General features: G+C 39.5%; 2 protein-coding genes across 4 annotated transcripts in view; one reads left to right on the top strand and one right to left on the bottom strand.

Moving 5' to 3' along the window:
• Positions 1 to 4716: 4716 nt before the first annotated feature.
• prlh2r (prolactin releasing hormone 2 receptor) lies at positions 4717 to 10821 on the top strand. The gene is made up of 2 exons (XM_035994964.1): positions 4717 to 5693; positions 9125 to 10821. The coding sequence occupies exons 1-2, from the start codon at positions 4812 to 4814 to the stop codon at positions 9449 to 9451; spliced, it is 1209 nt and encodes a 402-aa protein (XP_035850857.1). The 5' UTR covers positions 4717 to 4811; the 3' UTR covers positions 9452 to 10821.
• A 4574-nt stretch (positions 10822 to 15395) lies between these two features.
• Positions 15396 to 19599, bottom strand: part of bahd1 (bromo adjacent homology domain containing 1) — a 28980-nt gene continuing 24776 nt past the window's right edge. For all 3 annotated transcript variants that reach the window (XM_031278938.2, XM_031278939.2, XM_035994731.1), the window contains exon 7: positions 15396 to 19409. In XM_031278938.2, coding sequence (XP_031134798.1) covers positions 19217 to 19409 — 193 coding nt within the window. In that variant the 3' untranslated portion in view covers positions 15396 to 19216. The remainder of the gene's footprint in view (positions 19410 to 19599) is intronic.

Genomic DNA, 19599 nt, shown 5'->3' with positions numbered 1-19599 from the left:
AGCTAGCAGCAAACAGCGAAGCTAACGGCGGAGCTAACAGCTAACGACGGAGCTAACAGCTAACGGCGGAGCTAACAGCTAACGGCGGAGCTAACAGCTAACGGCGGAGCTAACAGCGGAGCAAATGGGCCTGGAAGCCATTTGTGGTCGAGGCAAGAAGGGATACTGTCGGTACACGATCCGTTCTGCCTGCACGATCTGTTCTGCACATGCGCAAAATGTTCACGCATGCGCGGTTGTACGAGGATTTACGACACTGCACGATCTGTTCCACACTTCCGGTCGACAGCCAAGCTAACTTTAGTTTAGCTAACAGCTAATTCGGCTAACCGCTAGCTGATTGTAGCGGTCTGCCGTTAGCCTCCACAGGCAAGCTAACGTTAGTTTAGCTAACAGCTAATTCGGCTAACTGCTAGCTGAGACAGCATGTAATAACTTTAAAAGACCCTCAAAATAAAACTTGAAAATAAACGTTGACATATATAACAAACACCTAATATAACAGCTGTTACGTCAGTTCTACTTTACTTGTGCTCATTTAAAATACAATCACTCAATACTTGTCTTTATTGTTATTACTGTGAAGTCTTAATTTAGCTGTAGCCTGCTTTTCCCATTAAGTTTGAGTTAACGTTATTTTAGACTGAATCTAGCTGTCAGCTAGCGGTTAGCCGAATTAGCTGTTAGCTAAACTGACGTTAGCTTCCCGGTGGAGGCTAGCCATAGGCTAGCGTGGAACAGATCGTGCAGGTCGTATCATCGGTAAAACAGTATTATCTTGCGCATGTGCAGAACGGATCGTGCAGGCAGAACGGATCGTGTACCAACAGATACAGCTACAGTAGGCTACATCTGCGTTTGGAAGGGACTAGTTTGCTTCGTGTGGACTCACTGGACCGACCATAGACAGTAGGCCTATATAAGAAGGGACCGACTTGACATGTAGGCGGAGCCAAAGAATTTCTAATAATATATGTAGACGGGCTTTGGCGGAGCTTGGGAGCTTCAGAGCTAAGGCGGGGCTACAGATTAGGTGTCCCTAAGAAACGCGTATGTAACAGTAGTTCCACATTACATTAATTCATTTGCACGCGAGTTTTATTTATTTTTATACCGTGTATTCTCCGTGTAAATTCATGTAGGCTACTGAACCGAGACGCCCGTACTGTTTCGGTTCAATACGAATAGCCTACATGTACCATTCCACCCCTAGGGCGGACTGGTAACACCTCTACGCTCTGTATGAAAAAAAACTGTTGCAACGGTGTATCTATCCACCAGAGGGAGCAGTGATTTTGGACACTGAAGCCATTTCTTGCCCTGAAATCAATTGATGTGTAGCCTACTGTACTGTACAGTAGCCTATGTAGGAATGTGTTTGCTACACAGAGCATACGTTCAGTGGCCAGAATTCTATTTACACCTACACAGAGCTACATTTGTCATATCAATATCCCCAGGTCATGAAAATACTAGAGCACTTTGTAAAAGGCTTCAGGTTAAAAGCCAATACTGATGAAAATAAATAAGAAATAACGGCATGTGCCGTGCAATATCTGAGCTGACTGTTCGCATGAACCATGCATACAGGCTACTGTATCTATGGAAAGTTAACCACTCCACGTTATTATTGGCGTAGCCTATGCACTACTCTGACTGCTGCTGTATAAGAACGCTGTTGGCAGCTGAGTTAACAGGTCAAGGTGGATTGCTGGATCATGAAATGCAGTGCTTTCACGCTGGGGAGCAGAGTTTGCATCCATTTGCAGGGGAGAAACAAATATTTTTGCCCAGTAAATGCTACTGTAGCCTATGCATGTGAAAAGGATGGACACACATGAGGTTGATGGCCAGGACCTGAAACTGACATGACAGAGTTCACAACATGTTGCAACGGTAAGAAAAAAATGGTGATTGCCATATAAATAACCATAGTGGTAAATTACACCCTTGTTCCAGTGCCTCCATACCTATAAGAATCATTTGCATCTATTAACCCAACTCAAATGCTAAATAATTACTGCACCTATAAGTCATGGACTTTTAATGCTGAAAAGGTCATAATTAGTAAATACAAGCAAATACTGTGCAACAAAACAGAGTGCTACATTTTGTTGCATTGACGGTGACCATTATTTGTTACAAACTTGATTTTTTCTTATTGATATTCCAAATTTGCATAACAATAATGCTAAACTAATATTACAACTGCTTTACAAATCCTTAAATATTTCCCATCTCTTCCGGTTCATAGATTAATTCAGATTCATTTTAAAATTCTTTTGTTTTTAAAGCCTTGAATGGCCTTGCCCCACCTTACCTCTCTGAGCTGCTGCACCCCTACACTCCCAGCCGCTCTCTCAGGTCAGCTGACCACCTGATGGTGCCTAAAGCTAGGCTTAAGCTCAGAGGGGAACGAGCGCTCCAAAACTTTGGAATGGACTGCCTTTGCACATCAGACAGGCTTCCTCTCTGTCTAATTTTAAAAATCTTTAGTGTTGATCTTATGTGTATACTTGCATATTTGTATTGTGTTTGTCATATTGCATTTTATTTATTCTACTTATTTCCGTTTTTATCTTTTTGTGCAGCACTTTGGAAACCTTATGTTTGTTAAAATCGTGCTATATAAATAAAGTGGATTGGATAGATATGTTCATTATCTTCGCTATCAGTTACCTTAAGTAGTCCTATGCTAATGAATTTTGTCCTGGATTACCCTTTGGAGATAGGCTACTCACTTAATAAATCTGTTTTTTGCACCAAGACTCACAATTTTTAAATTAGTTTTAGTTTTTATAAATATGTGATGTGTACTGCTGGAGAAGGATCGTGGTTTGTTCCTTAATTGTTCAATTTAATTTCTGTTCCCTAATGTTGGTTTCTGGGTGTGTTTGCTTAGAAAGTGGCCTCATTGTAAAAAAAAAAACTCAAAGCTGGAAATTTAACATCACAAAAATGTGAGGGATAATAATTAAGTTAAAGTCAGCTCTTCCACTCAGTTGAGATGTCTAGTACAGGGTACATTTAAGATAACACAAGGGACAATATAGGGGAAATAATGTCATCAAATGTGTCAGGATCACTATAAATTGACTATATAAAACCAAAGACACAGTAAAAGTCCCAATAGGAAAATTATAGTGATCCATGGCATTAAAAACAAATCACACATTTTATTACCAGAGTGGCTCTATAGTTCCCAAGAGGAATATCATAAGTGATTATGATTGTTAATTGCGGGTGATGACAGACAAGCCATCTTACTGGAGGTGACTCACTCACATGAACACATACTGTATGCTGTGAGAGAGCGAGAAAGAGCTCACCTCTTTATTCTGAAGCAGAGTGGGCTGCAGTGAAGAGGTGAGGCTGCACAACAGTGGGACTGCCTGCGGACAGAGGACACAAACAGATGCTGAAAGTCATTAAAATGGCTGACTAACATCTCTTAGAGGTATTTTATCTTTTAATTGATACTTTATTAAAATGTATGTACTCTGATAACTGTCAAACTTGCATCACCTTATTTTTTTAAAGAAGAAATGGGTGTTTAATAACAAGATTGAGATCCATTTTGTGTATTAAGGGCTGCTTAAGCTTTATTTTAAAAAAGCTAACAGATGTGTGTGAAATGTTCGTTGCAAATAATTGGTCAGGTCTATGTAATGAGCTGAATCAGCACGAGAAAAGGGACCTATTCCTTTTCTGTGGCCATATTGGACATGATTAAACCAATCCTCCATGAGAAATTCAGATAATTTAGTAAAAGAAAAGTAACATTATGACAAATGGAGTGGGCAGGAGGTCTCAGCCTACGTAGATCATTAAGAAGCACTTATCCATGCTCTACAGTAGGTCGGGAAGGTTTTCCATTGACAGATGAGGCTTTCCAATTGCTTTTAGAACTATTTGGAATTTGACAAATCTTGTTTTGTAGATACGGGTTTTAAAGTGTGATCTTTTTCCCCTCTTCTTTTTTGCTTTATTAATTAAGCTGTCAAAACGAGGATGCTCTGCCAGTGATGATGCCAAAATCATCATTTTTTTATTTTTATTTTAAAAACAGCTCAAGCATATTCATTTTAAAGACAGATGTTTTTGCAAATTTAAATAGAAAAATCATTCAAGATCACTCTACATTGTTGTCATGTTTTTGTTAATGAACCAAATCTTTAAGTCACAGCCATGAGAGATTTTTCAAGCCTCTGCTAAAAGTAAAATAAATCAGCATCCATGCCAATTTTAACGCATGAAATCTGACTGATGTCAGTGTAGATTCATTATACAGTTGTTTCAGATGTTAGAATGACAATGTTTTTATGAATCAGGCTCTGAAGATGGTATTTTGGCTGTATATGCACAGCTAAGAGGGAAATAATAGACAAAAATAAGGTCACATTGATTAAATGGATGAAAACCAAAAATGGTTTTCAAAGAATGAGATGGAAAAGACTTAGAGAGGCAGAGCGAAATAAAAGCTGAGTGTAGAGTGAAGAGGAGAGGGAGATAAGATGTTGTGAAGAGCATGCAGATGAAAGTAAAGATGTATTCTAATTGAGGGGGACTTACAAGCCCTGCAGCTTTTTAATGGGATTGACTAAAGAGACAAATTAGTGTCCATCTTCAAAACGTTTAATCTCCCTATCTTATCATTACATTAATATCTATTTGGGTGCAATAACAAATGCTGTCTATTAATAAATCGTGCTAATATTTGTAGGCAATTATGATGTAAAATGAGGTATCATATATGCAAAACATGTATAATTAGCCTAGTTGATTTGTTATGAATTCTGGCTCCTGCAGCTATGGACTTGGCAAAGTCACTGAACCGATCCAGGGTCAACCCTTCTACTCCAGCATCTTCTTTATCTCCACCCATATCTGACTCTTCATCCACCTTCTCCTCCTCCTCCCCATTCTCGGCCCCTTCCTTTTCTGGCCTGGACCTCCTGTCTGACCTGAAGCCCATCTTCATTCCTCTCTACTCTGCCGTGGTGCTGGTTGCCTGCTCCAGCAACCTCCTCCTGCTCTTTCTTATCTGGCACAACAAGAAAAGACACAACACCACAAACTTCCTCATCAGTAATCTGGCACTGGTCGACCTGGTCATGTGCATTTTCTGCGTCCCTTTGACTGCATCTTATGCTTTTGACCAGCGTGGATGGGTGTTTGGTCCCCACATGTGTCATTTTGTCACTGTCATGCAGTCTGCAGCTGTCTACGCAGCGGTCCTGTCCCTCATGGCCATCGCGGTGGATCGATATGTGGTTGTGGCTTATCCCATTCGCAAAAGAGCTGGGTGCCAGTTCTGCTGGGGTCTGGTGGTCATGATCTGGCTGTCCTCTCTGGCTTTATCCACACCTATAGCACTTCACACCGTCCACCTGGACCTGCGGGCTGCGGGGCTGCAGATGACAGTGTGTGAGGAGTTCTGGGATGGCCAGGAGCGAGGCCGCCTCATCTACTCCTGTTTCATTCTATTCTTCTCCTACTTTCTCCCACTGGCTGCTGTCTCCATTTCCTACTGTGCTATAACCCATCATCTGAAGCAGAGGACCACGTCAGGCTTGACAGCGTGTGAAGAGTTGAGATCTGCAAGGGCTGCATGGAGCAGACGGAGGAGGAAGACCTTCTACCTGCTGCTGGTGTCCGTCCTCTGTTTTGCCTTCTCATGGCTTCCCTTACAGGTACAGATGAATGGAAAAGAGAGACTGATGATTTGATGGATAGGCTACATGAAGACATGAATAAACATGAAAAGCACTCGGAGAGCCAAGGCCATGCCCTATCTCTCACTGTTAACCAAAGTAAAACATATTTCCTGTACCCACCCTTTGATGTGAATCTACTCCAGAATGTAATGGGTTCTTCCTTTTCCCATGCTACACCAGTCCACCAAGTTTAATCAAAATTGGACCAGTAGTTTTTCCGGGAGCGTGCCTATGTTACCACAGCCCTATGTTCCCACATTTCTAAGAATTTTTTTTTCACTGAATATTAGGCCCTATGTTCCCACAGTTCTAAGATTTATTTCCAAAATTTCCTTTTTCATAAATTTGTATCCGATTTTATTCTCCTTTCTCCCAATTTGGAAGCCAATTAAACCCAACCTATTATGCAGTAGCAATGGACTACAGATGGAATGTAACCCTAACCCGGCTCTAATTTTAAGAAAAATCCTAGAAATGTGGGAACATAGGGCTGTGGGAACATAGGGCCTAATTTCAGTGAAAAACAATTCTTAGAAATGTGGGAACATAGGGCTGTGGGAACATAGGGCCTAATTTCAGTGAAAAACAATTCTTAGAAATGTGGGAACATAGGGCTGTGGGACCATAGGGCTGACCCCGTTTTTCCGTAATCCTGCTGACAAAAGACAAACACACACAAAACCTTTTTAGGTTCTTAAATAGTTGGACATTGAGAAAAATGCCTAATTGCTTCATTGCTGCGAGTTAGATGAGAAGATCAACACTGTAGCCAGCATAGCAACTGGAAACAGGGCAAACTGCTAGCTCTGTCCAACGGTAACAAAATCACCTACTAGCACCTCTGAAGCTCACTAACTAACATGTTATATCTTGTTTGTTTAATTTGAAGAAAAACCTACAAATTGTGGCTTTATGGAGATTATGTGCCAGACTATTTCTTGGCCGGTGCAGTGACAACGAGTCTTGTAGTAAAAAATGAGCACCAACTCTCGTCAACTCTGTTTCCCCATTTCAAATCTTTGTGCTAAGCTAACTGCTGCTGACTGTAGCTTCACATTCATCATGCAGACATGAGGGTAGTGTCAATATTCTCATTTTTTTCTCTGCAAGAAAGCAAATAATCTTTAGACTGAAATGACCGGCTTGAACCAGCAACAGACAGAATGTTTTACCAAACTAAAGATCAGCGAGAATCAGCGGAAAACATTGCGGTGGTATGACCATGTGACGCGTTCACTTAGGCTACTAATGTACATACTGAAGTGCATTAGTGCAACAGTGATGCTATCGCTTAGCTTACAAAAAGCAGGCACATTAAATACTCCGTGACTATGAATCTTTGAACTTAACCAAAAAATGTTACGTTAGCAAGGCAATACATTATTTAAAGCTATAGTGCGTAGTTTCTGCCATCCCCACCCCTCATCCACCAGTTGCTAGTAGCTCAAGGAGGAAACTGTGGATTAAAAAAAACACGGACTCTTCAGAAGAGGTAATTAGGGCCCGAGCACCGACAGCGGCGAAGGCCCTATTGAAACTGAAGGAATTATTATTCTTCCGGCAAATTAATCGCCTTTTTGAGGGGCTTAACATACTCAAAAACTCACCAAAATTGGCGGTCGCATCAATTGTGGTGAAAAGTTACGTATTTTAAGGGTTTCGGGAATAGGCGCACAAAAATGGTTCGCTAGCGCCCCCTACAAAATAAAAAAATAAATCGAGCCCCTGCGGTACGTTTAACGTAGACTCACGAAACTTGGTACACATATGAAGCATGTCAAGACATACAAAAAACATAATTGCAGCCATACCCTAAACCCAACAGGAAGTCCGCCATTTTGAATTGAAAGTTTGAAATTAGTGTGCTTTTGGCCATTTTCACGTCGTACTGTAATGAACTCCTCCTAGAGATTTCATCCGATCAACTTCACATTTAGTCTGTGCCATCTTAAGACATTAAAGATGAAAAGTAATTAAAAGAAAAACTTTTTGTCATAGGGCATGACCGTGGCAGGGCGGACATTTTGTGCGTTTCGCCATTGAAACAGTAAGTGGGTGTAACTTGAGTGTACATTGGCTCGAAACTTTTCATGATTCATAAGACTAACTAAGGACATCTACCAAAATTGAGTCAAAGTCATAGCGCCCCCTAGTGGCAACAGGAAGTAGGCCCAAAACTATACGTGCTATACTTTAACAAACTCCTCCTAGAGATTTCATCCGATCAACTTCAAATTCTTCAAGGTCTGTGTCATCTGAAGACCTCAACGATGAAAAGTTATTAAAAGAAATACTACTACTACTACTACTACTACTACTACTACTACTACTACTACTACTACTAAGTAGTTGTTGTAACTTTAGTGTTTTAGTTTTCTCAGGTTTGACAAGGGTCCAGGCCTGAGGACTATAGGACTCTCTACAGGGCAAAATTGAATTTTGGTCATAGCGCCCCCCGCTGGCAACAGGAAATCCACCTTACCTGACAAACCATTTGATTTACATGAAATTTATAATCTGTCGTCTACATGTGATATATAGCCCCCCCCCTGTACATTAACCACGCCAATGTACTCAGGCTACGCCCCCTTTTATGGCTTTTGAACCGTTTAAGGTAGAGTCTTGTATGAGGTATCATTGAACTCAGCAGAGAGTTCCTTTTTAATTGATGGTTGACCCGCCCCCTATGCTTAAGCCACACCCCCTTTTATAACTAATGACCCGATGTAGACTATTGTGTGAGGTATCATTGAACTCAGCAAAGAGTTCCTTTTTAATTGGTGACGGTTTGCCCCGCCCCATATGCTTAAGCTACGCCACCTTTAATAACCAATGACCCGATTCTTGTACATTATTGTGTGATGTATCATTGAACTCAGCAGGGAGTTCCCTTTTCATTGGTGATGATTTGTAGTGTCTGAGTGCTGCGCTAATGCACAGTCGCAAGGAGCGGCGTCCGCCAGTAACCCCGACGCGCGCAGAGGAGCGAGGGCCCGTCCAACGCTGCTTGCAGCTTTAATTACCTTGTAGTTTTTTTGTCCTCTTCCTCTCCAAAGCTGACCGTTGCTGTTCTTTCTCAGCGGTAACATAAAACACATCACTCAAGCTTCTGCGCGCAAAAGTCGCTGAGCGACGCCATTTCTTAAACATAGCCATACTGAGAAATAGAGTTTTGTTGAGCTGATAATCTAAATTAGCTTTCTATCAACTCATTTGGCAATGTCTTGAATGTAACAGACGTTCATTAATATAAAATAGTTGCGCACTATAGGTTTAAAGTGTATTTCCCAAAATTTAGAACTATTCCTTTAAGATAAATTCCTTAAGGAAATAATTCTCGGAATTAATTATCGAATGACTTTTTCCTTGTATGAATGCTGAATGCTAAACATTGCTTAACTTCACAGGTGGTGAATCTGATCCGTGACCTGGACACAGACTTCTCTATCTTAGGGAAGAATTACGTGAACATCATCCAGGTGTCAACTCACCTGCTCGCCATGAGCTCCGCCTGCTACAACCCTTTTATTTACGCCTCATTGCATGACAAGTTCCTGTCCTACCTGTGCCGCAACTTCCTGTCCCGAAGGAGAAGAAAAGGAAAGGACAGGGCTCAATTGTCAAGCATCCTGACAGTGTCACACAGAGTACAGCGCCTTCCCACCTCCACGACTATGGCAGATTTATCAGGTGCTGTTGTAAATAATGTCATACCTCAAGACAACTACACTTAAATTGTTGTTTCACTTGAATACTCACAATAATGATATCCGCTAGTGATTTCCAGGGTTACTTCTTCATTCCAAATTTAATCTGAATCTTGTCAGTCTTCATACTGACAGGCAAATTGAGTATAAAGAAATTCCATTTAAAGCACACCGAAACTCAAAAACTCACTAAGTGAAAGTGAGGCTTTCATAAAGCAGCCAGTTTGTACAGCATGTCAGTCACAAACAAAAATACGCAACAGCTCCGTCTCTTTGACTGAATTTCTACAGACCTGTGTAAAAATGTTAGCCTGCTTTGAATTAAAAGATATACAGTATGAGTGTAATGATTTATATTTTAACAAATGTATAGGCTACTGAAAGTCTATTTAGCACTGAAGATATGCTACTGTGATTTTAAAAAATATACTTTAAGCAGTGAATTTGCTCTTTTCTTTGCAAAAAATACACAATTACATAGCGTGCTGTTCTAATCTAGATGTTTAATTGCCATTCCTGTCCACTTTAACTGATAGTGTATTAGGATAATTGTGTGTATTACATGTGTTTTCTATTCTATTTGGTTGAACTTCATTGTGTAAACAGGGTTATTTAAAGCATCACTCCCTCTTCATTCATTTAATGTTGGTTGTGTGATATAACAGGAACATGAAGCGTTTCTGTGATAATGAAAGAATCATGTATTTCTGTCATTCACTTTGGTCTTGAGCCACAGATTGCTTTTCACACTTTCTGCTGTCACTGTGACATTTGATGAACACAACGCAGCAAAATCTGCAGCGTGTTTAAATGTCAACTTTTATATGGTGAGAGAAAAAAAGCGTTCATTTGGATATGTAAAACAGTAAAGAGTGAATAAACATTAGATAACATTTTATGAATAGAGAAATAAAAGGTTTACAACTTCATTGGGCAATGATCTGACTTCCAAGTAAATGCAAATGATGAGTTAACTTGTGATGAATTTGAATTTGTTTTACAGAACATGCTTGTTTAAATATTGTCCAAGCTGCACCACTTGAATCACTAGTCTCACTGATTGGGCTTTGAGCACCAACAGCTCAGAGTATCTCTGCTGGAAGATAAGTCACTTTTACCTGAAAACAACCATTCGAGTGAGTAATGCACCATTGCAGGAGTTCTCAGAATTTTCCAACCTGTCACCTCGTTTGTAAGTCCTGAAGTTGTCATGAGCCTGGCCATTATAGAGCTGTCAAATTGCCGTGAATGTGAGAATGGCATTGTTCTGTAGGTTCCTCTCGCAAGAGCATGACTAGAGCTCCAAATTATATTCAGTGGATATAGTGCTATATTTAAAGCAAACCCATATCAAACAGCCTTACAAGTTCCATCGTTTTTTTTCTCTGATATGCATTGTCAACTGTGAGACAGATATCTGCCTTTCCACATCATGTTCAATCAGTTGAATGCAGCACAGGTGGACTCCAATCAAGGAAACATCTCAATGATAATCAAGAGAAATGGGAGGCACCTGGGCTAAATTTCAAGTGTCATAGCAAAGGGTCTGAATACTTCTGTCAATGTGATATTTCAGTTGTTTTTTCTTTTTAATACATTTGCACACAAAAAATATTTAAAATTTTGTTTTCGCTTTGAGTGCATATTGATGAGGGAAAAATAAATGTAAACAATTTTAGCATCAGGCTGCAACATAACAAAATGTGAGAAGTGAAAAAGTTTGAATACTTTCTGAATGCAATGTATGTTGATTGAAGTTGATTATCTCTAATGAAAGCTGACAATCATTAAAAAGAGGTCTTATTTTGAAAGAATTTTTGAAATGTTCTTTTATCTACCCACAGCAGTGAGACACGGGTACTCCAGAAAGTGTTTATGAGTTTGTCGTATAAAGCCATTAACATGCAATTATTTCAGAATATAGCACAGTCAATTATACAGACTAGTATCTGCAAAATGGACATTTAATTAAACCATATGAATATTAATATGAACCATATGAATCGTACACAATTCCTTTGTTTGGGAGCTGAGATGTCACTTTATTCTACATAAAGTTAATGGGGCTCATTTTAAATTTCTAAACGGCTCATTTTCTTGACCTCATTTTCTCAGATTCTATCTCACAAAAAAAGGCATCTGAAAGGATGGTGGTGTAGAGGCTGCTTATATTTCACTCAGAACTCCTTTTTTTAGACACATTTACAGAGTAAACTTATATATGTTTTAGCAGCTGACGGTTGGGAGATGGTTGTCATTATTGTTGCAGTGTATATACAGTATATTTAAAATATGAATATAACAGAATATAAGGGGGAAGCGTAACTGTTGTCACCTCTGCTAATGAGGGCATTATATGGTTCATGTGCAATGCATTGTATGTAAATCACATGTCTACTTATGCATCCTGCTATCCTCATGCCTGATTATGTTGTGAACATCCTTTATGAAAATGCAAATACGAACAGGCATAACAAAGTCTTCATATGCAAATGTCAGTTGTCTTGAGTTAGTAAAGTACCGATAGTTGTGTGATGTGAGTATAAATCAGGAGAGGTGGATGGGACTCTGTTTGGATCGTTGACCTGAACTCTATGCATTTGTAATACTCAGAAGAACCGAGACCTATGAAACAACAAGGGCAGAAAAACAATATAAACCAATTCTTAAAAAAGACAATGGTGTTGTTGTGATGTCTACTCTTACTGTTTGATGACACACAAAAAATAGCAAGCAACAAACAAGACAATTGTGGAATAACCTTGCAGGGCATTTTGACTTGGAAGAAAATTATTTACAGGCTTTCACTTGCTTTTATAGTATTTTGTTTCTCTCTAGACTCACAAGGCTTTTAGAAAATAAAAAAAACACAGCCTGTGGAGTCACAGCTTTACCTGGAGGTGCACTGTAGGCAGAAGTTTGCTAAAAAACAACAGAATAATTAGCGAGAGTTTCAATGGAGCATGAAAATCCTAAATGGCAGATAATTAATGGCTTAATTTTTTCTTCTGCCTCCATGTGAACAGACCAAAAAAGCAGCAGGAAATACAAACCTGTGCTCTGAATGAAACCAGAAGCATTCAGCTCGGGCTCTTACATAAGTCGGACAAAACATTGTCATATTTATGTTTCTTACAACATAACGTGCAGAATGGGATGCAAATTTTCTTATACATTTGCATAAAAAAAACACCAATTGGCCAGAATAATCTGAAACCTTCCAAACGGTAAAGCCACTGTTCAAGTGATCCAGTACATTACTAGTGTACACAGCCGTGCAAAGGGCAGTAAAGGTACAAAAGACATGAGACAAAATTGGAATGAGTCAGTCTGTGGAAAGCCTTGCAGGTGTGTAATTTAAACCCTCAGGACCTCTAATGGCATAGCCTATGCTCTCAGCACAGCTCATGTAGATAACCCACATGACATAAGAAATCCCATTTGAAGCCATTTTCACCTCTTCCAACACATGGGAAAATCTTTTGTTTGAGAGGCTTGAGGGAAAAGTATTTTTTTCCCTCTAAAATACATTGTTAAATTATGTTTAAACAATGGTGAATGGCTATTGATTGAACTGGTCACAGCTTTAACTGCTCGTTATCAATAAAAGTGTTATTAAAAGCAGTAGTTCACCTTTTTCGTATGAGGTACAACCACGGCTCTATCAGATGAGTTGAAGTAGCTTCGACATCTGTCATGTGATGCCAGGTGTATGATAATTATTGATAATTTTGCCTCTGTTAGATGTATGATCAATAATGCCAAAAGTGGCATAATGTACAAAATCTGACCAATTTACCATTAGTAGTTGGTTTTAGTCTGCGCTTGTAAGCATGGCTGTCTCTCTCTTCTGCCACAGCCACAGACAGCGACTCAGAGGTGGAGCTTGAACTAAGGTATGCTGTGTTCAAGTCGAGTTGTTTTGAATGCACCAGTAAGCCCAGTTACTTATTTAATTAGCTTAGGGCCTTAAAGGCAGGGTTGGTAACTATTTCCATATACTGTACACCTTTTTATAAATAGTTTGAAATGGTTTGCAATAAATAACTTATGGGCTTATCCATTGCTTTCGGTTTTTTAATATTCTCTGTTCGCTTGCTAACAAGGTTTTATGCACTCTCAATGGCAACAACTGACTCAGGTCATTGTCTGTCCAGTCATCAGCTTATTGTAGCTTATACTGTTTATTGGGACAAATAAATTACTTAGGATCAGCATCGCACACATTTGTTCCCTATTTGGTTGTTTAGTTTCCTCCTTAACACTATGTGTGGATAGCCTGACAAGCCAGACCCACATCAAGATGTTGGGTCTGGGAATTCACCATTTGCAGGGCTCAATCCGAGGGGCGGGATAAACGGTTGTCTTTCAAATTCCCTCTGCACACAATAGGATAGCGCTACAAGCAACCAGAGCAACACTAGTTGATAGATTAAATTTTAGCCGTATCCGTTCGGCAAAACTTCGAACACATCTTCCTTTTTTAAGAATGACTTCAAGTCTTTCAGTCGCGGCCAAAGCCGATTCGAAAGACTGCTGTTCACCAGCAGCAGCAGCCATCTTCTTTGTTTTCAAGTAGCAGGGAATTCACGCAGAACCGTCGCAACTCTGCCGTCCTTATGTTAAGCCCGCCCACCGACTCTATACACGATGTGATTGGCCTGACCAGAATTTGGTTTTATCAGCTCGCAAGCCAACGGAGAGTTGCTAGACTGACCCTGGCTGCAAATTACATTTGCTGCCGCTAGGGTGCGTCTAGATTTCTAGGCTAATGTGTGGAAATATCTATATAAAAATATTTTTTGTTTTCTTAGCTACCCCACAATAATTTCCATATACTGTGCTCGTTGGCAACTGCAGAAGTATCGCCTTGGGATGCAAGTAGGCCTACCCCTGGTTGGGAGGTTGAGAATAATGAATTAAAAGGACATGTAGCCTAGATCCTGTACTGGCTGTCACAGAAAACAGCAACAGGACCTTCAGAAGACATAGCAGCAAAGTCATGAACACACATTTCAGTGCACAACTCATTGAGAACACACGCACGCACACGCGCGCACACACACACACACACACACACACACACACACACACTTCTTTCTGAGTCTTTTCCCACACATGCTTGCTGCAAATGATTTACCTGCTCATGCCATTGAACACCTGATTGAGTAGTGCTAGAGGTCTCATACATATTCATCAGAGGCAGATTGTTGAAGTTAGATGATTTACATCTCCTCGTGTCTGCTTTCAAGATGCTCACGCTCTTGTTTTTCCTGTCATAATCTACACAGCGTAAGACTGTTGGGAAGGAGATGAATGAATTAAAAAAATAGAAACAAAGGGAAAAGGCTAAAAGCAATGTAAAGAAAACAGTGATTTTGATTTATATAGATGAAAAAAAATTCTTTGCGCTTTTTTCTTTACATTTAAATGCAAATAAAGATAAACGACATTCCTTAAATTCCAATTGTCTTCAAGTAGCAGAAAGGTAAGTTTGGGTCTCCTTTCATAGCTGAAACTGTTAAACTTTCTAAAACAGAGGCAACAAAAGGAGTTAGTACAGACATCTACATACATTTCTAATTGTCTATAAAGAAACAAACAGACAATAAACAGGTGGTTGCATGGTGGTTGAGAGCTAGATGTTGTGAGAATTGATCATACACTTGACAAATATGTTTGTAATGTGAATACCTCAAATGTCTTTCTGGTCCTGCATGAACCTTTTCAGTAGGGCATTACTGTGTTGCATACAATATTTGGCACATAAATATTAATATTATCCTTTGAAACCCATTAAAATCTCTGCTGTGATCACTGTGTTGACTGTATTTGATAACCAGTCTAATATAAATATTGGTTAAGTGAGCCCCCATGTGGGCAACAACTATTACTACAGCTCTCGACCTGGCTATTATTTGCCAATTAAACTAAATATATAAATATATGCCATGAAAAATCTCCCACACACTTTCAAACTCATATATTATTTATTACAATTAAATATTTTCTTATATTACAGAGGTCCATTTGAAACCATACAAATAATCTGTGCTGTGATTAATATTTCCAGATAAACAAGATATTTCCAAAAAACACCATGCAAAGAATATGAACATAAATTCACATCAGAAGAACCTAAGTTGTTTTTTTTTGTACACCTGGGAATGAAATTAAATTCATGTTTCGATACCTTCCCCTCTCTCTCTTTTTGGTGCAAACATTTCTTTGTGGTGATTCAAGATCAGACCAGCGTCATCTGGCAAAAATGAAAGGCATTTGGAAGGTGGGTAAAGAGAACAGCTCGTCCTTCTCATTGTGGAAAACGCTCGGAGTATACACGGGTTAATGGGAACAGGCACAGAGGACCAATTAAGACATAAGTATCACACATCTTGATTAAACATAATTAGTTTGCTGAGTGATTCCTAGGGCCATAAAATGAACTGTGTGTGGTTTCTAACTCTGATCCAGAACACCCAGGGGGATTTTAAATTGCAGAACCAAATCAAACCAAATGAATACCCAATTCTGCTTTGTTGGAGTGTGCTGCCTGTGTGGGCTTTACTGCTGTACATCCACCATCCATCTATATTCAATAACATATTTCAGGCGGGGAAAAAAAGTTTGTTATAGTTTTGATACAGTCCGATCACCTTTGGTTTGATTGAAATGGCAGGCTCTATTCTTTCCATTTCAGCCTAATGAATTGAATTAACCAATATGAACATATTAATCCGAGGAGGCTTGTTTGAAAGTAAAATATTAAACCATTAATTCATTATAGTGAATTATATTTTTGTAAATTAACACACAAAAGTAATCACTCCACCCAGTGTACAGAGAGTAAAGCAGAAGTAGGCAGGATGTGGGCATTTTCAAGGGATACTCCACCCAAAATCTATCTTTTCGCTATCAAATACCCCTGGTGATCTTATGGTGGCTGTAACTAGTTTGCAATTCATGTAGAACAGCTCTTCATTCAACTGGTGGTTTCAAAGTAGAGTAAAAGACTTAAAACATCTCCAACACTGCTGCAGCATAATCCATTTCCTCACTGCCTGAAGCTCTGCCAGGAAGTTGTTGTGTCTTTTGTTTGGAACATAATGAGCATACAGATGGACAGCTGAGGGGTGGATTATGATGAAGAAGTGGATTAGAATAGTTTCTGTGGACATTTTGAACTTTTTTTCCACCATGGAAACTTGTAACGACTGAAATTCATCACAACTGATGGGATTCAAGCTGACTGCAAAACTACAAAGTCAATAGTTCAGGAAATACACGTAGCGCTTAGTTAGATGAGAAAATCAATACCACACTCATGCCTGTACAGTTAGCTTAGCTTAGCATAAAGACTCAATTCTTACAGACATGTTCATTAGTGAGCTTTAGAGGTACTGGTAGGTGGATTGTGTTGCCTTTTCCGGCAGAGCCAGCCTAGCTGTTTCCCCCTGCAGTCTTGATGCTAAGCTAGGCTAATCAGGTACTGGCTGTAGCTTCATACAGTATTTAGAGTACAGGTATGAGACTGGTATCGATCTTCTGATTTAACTCTCGACAAGAAAGTAAATAAGTGTATTTCCCCAAATGTTGAACTATTTCTTTTAACAGCCAAAGATCTTAAACAGATCAATTTGAATTTGAATCAAAACTTGGGCAGACTTTTGTCAAACTAAAAGGGTTGGTCAAGTTTTTGAAAAGCATCTAGGAATCAAGATCAGCACACTAAAAAGCTTCATCATCCCAGGCTGATATGGATACACATTTCTAAATGAAAGGCTGGGAATGTTATATAAGGCAGCAAGATCAAGGGCAAAGGCTAATGGCATGTAGGTTGAAATCATTGTAGCTTTTAGCATTTAAAGGTGAAGAGGCAAAGCTTTAGCATCTGAGGAAAAGTGACAGGAGAACGACAGGAAGCTGGGAGAGGCCAAGGTACGTTTTGGTCCTGCAGGTTAAGCATCTCTGGTCACATGTTAGCAGGTGTCATTCAAACTGTCTCTGAGATCCTTCTAAATGTGTCCTCAAATCTGCCCGGAGGACTTCAACATCTCAACACAACATTTAATAGGCTCGTAGTGGGCAAGCAAGCTCAATCAGTCACATAAATCCTATTGCAGATGACTCACACACTTTTCATCTTAGACAGGCAGCTAAGAAGGAGAGACCTCCTTTCTAATCAGGAATGAAAGCCACTCATCTAAACCTCTTTTCTTTAAAATTATCTTTTGAAAATAAATAATATTTTCTCAGTACAGAAATAAATACATATCTTCTCTCAAACATAGGAATGGATCGGATCATCATCACAGATCTAAATGCTACACTGAATACATTACTCACCATCTCATCGGTGAAGAAACAAGAATATAGGTGACTAACTGATGCCATCTGCCACGAACAGACACTCATCCAGATATATAAATGCAAATATACAGTTAGCTGACACAGGAGTCATATCACACCTCTGGCAAACAGCTTTGAGAAAGTAAAATATTCCTCAGCATTGGCATAACAAAAATCCTCTCAATGCTCGGCTCATTGGATGTCTTCACACTACGAAATCAAACTAACTGAAGTGTGCTTTCTTTGTAGAGTGCAGGTCTGTTACTCCATTGTGAAAATCACCACTCAAGTGAATTTCAGAGTTACAGATATGACATAATAAGATCTATAATTCTCTCAGAAAATCACAAAAGGTAGGAGCCAAAAAAACTTCCACTTTATATTATTTGCTCTACATGTATACTTAATCAGTGGTAATAAAGTTGAACTGGATTTAACCAAACCTTCTGATCAAGAATTTCCCTCAGAGTTTACTACATAGACCTACAGGTCAATCACAATGACATAAAAATGGAGATGTAAATAACAGATCCGTTTAAAACATTTGGAAAGCTAATTTGCTTTCTTGACGAAAATTAGATGAGATTATTGACCCTAATCTCATGTGTGTCTGGTAAAGATGCAGCTGCAGCCAACAGCCAATTAGCTTAGCTTAGCACAAAAGACAAGAAACAGCTAGCCAGGCCCTGTCCATAGACAGGGGAGCTGTTTACCCCTGTTTCAAGTCTTTATGCTAAGCTAACTGCTTCATATTCACCATACAGACATAAGAGTGGCATCGATCATCTCATTTAACTTTCAGCAAGAAAGCGAAGAAAGTACATTTTCCAAAAAACTATTCCTTACAAACACCTTGAACACATATGTTCACTCTGGAGCTTTTCTGTCATACGTCTGTATGCAGTGATTTGCAGAGAAATCTAATGACAAATATGAAATCTTCAGCCACTCAAGAGATCTCTTTGTTTCTTCTCAAGGCCCAATGCGGCAAGACATGTCTCAAATTTTCTTTATCCATGGCGTATCATTGAGACACATTGAGTGTCTGATATCTGTTAGGCAGACAGTAACATAATTTACATGTAACATCAAACCTCTCTTCAAATCTATCAAATGTCACATTTCTAAGAGCTACAGTAGCATTTTCTACAGCAGAATATGTTCCAGGTTCTTCACACAGCTGCTACGACACCACAGAGCCATGTATGATAAAGACCATTACACAGCCACATTAACTCTTATACAATATGTCAAGCCATTACTCTTACTAAATAAATGTAAGTATGAAGACGAGATTTCAAAACAAAAGAAGCTCTCAATCCTTCATCCTAAAGTTCCAGTTCCTTTCACACAGGCAGCAGGTACGTATGTAGCTAATCAACGTGGAGGATGTATAAGATTATCTCACGTCCCATAGCGTTATGTTTCATGCCCTGTCAGATGCTACTGCAGGTTCTTGAGGAGGCGTCCGTAGCGGAAGTCATAGACGTGTCGACAGAAAAACACCAGCTCTGGGTCGACGTCATCGGGCACACAGTGGTGGGTGGGCATGGCGTTGCAGACAACAGGTGGCACCACGAGGGAGGCGACACAGTCACGCACGCCCTCCCTACGGCGTTTTACCAAGGCACAGAATCTGGACAAAGCACAAATACAGGACATCAAACTCAATCACCTTCAAAAAGACATTCAGAAAAACTATAAAAATGTGTCTTTGTAGCTTCAAACTGTTTGAGAACTGTGAAAAACCTGGCTGCTTTTTATGTTAAACATTGTGCATGCTTTTGAGCTTCAAAAACCAGCACTGTAGGATTTTCTCAGCAGGT

Source organism: Sander lucioperca, chromosome 18 (assembly GCF_008315115.2).
Source record: "Sander lucioperca isolate FBNREF2018 chromosome 18, SLUC_FBN_1.2, whole genome shotgun sequence".
In the NCBI taxonomy this organism is placed as follows: Eukaryota; Metazoa; Chordata; class Actinopteri; order Perciformes; family Percidae; genus Sander; species Sander lucioperca.
The sequence above is the reverse complement of the archived record's forward strand: the minus strand, read 5'-3'. Positions and strand labels throughout refer to the sequence as shown.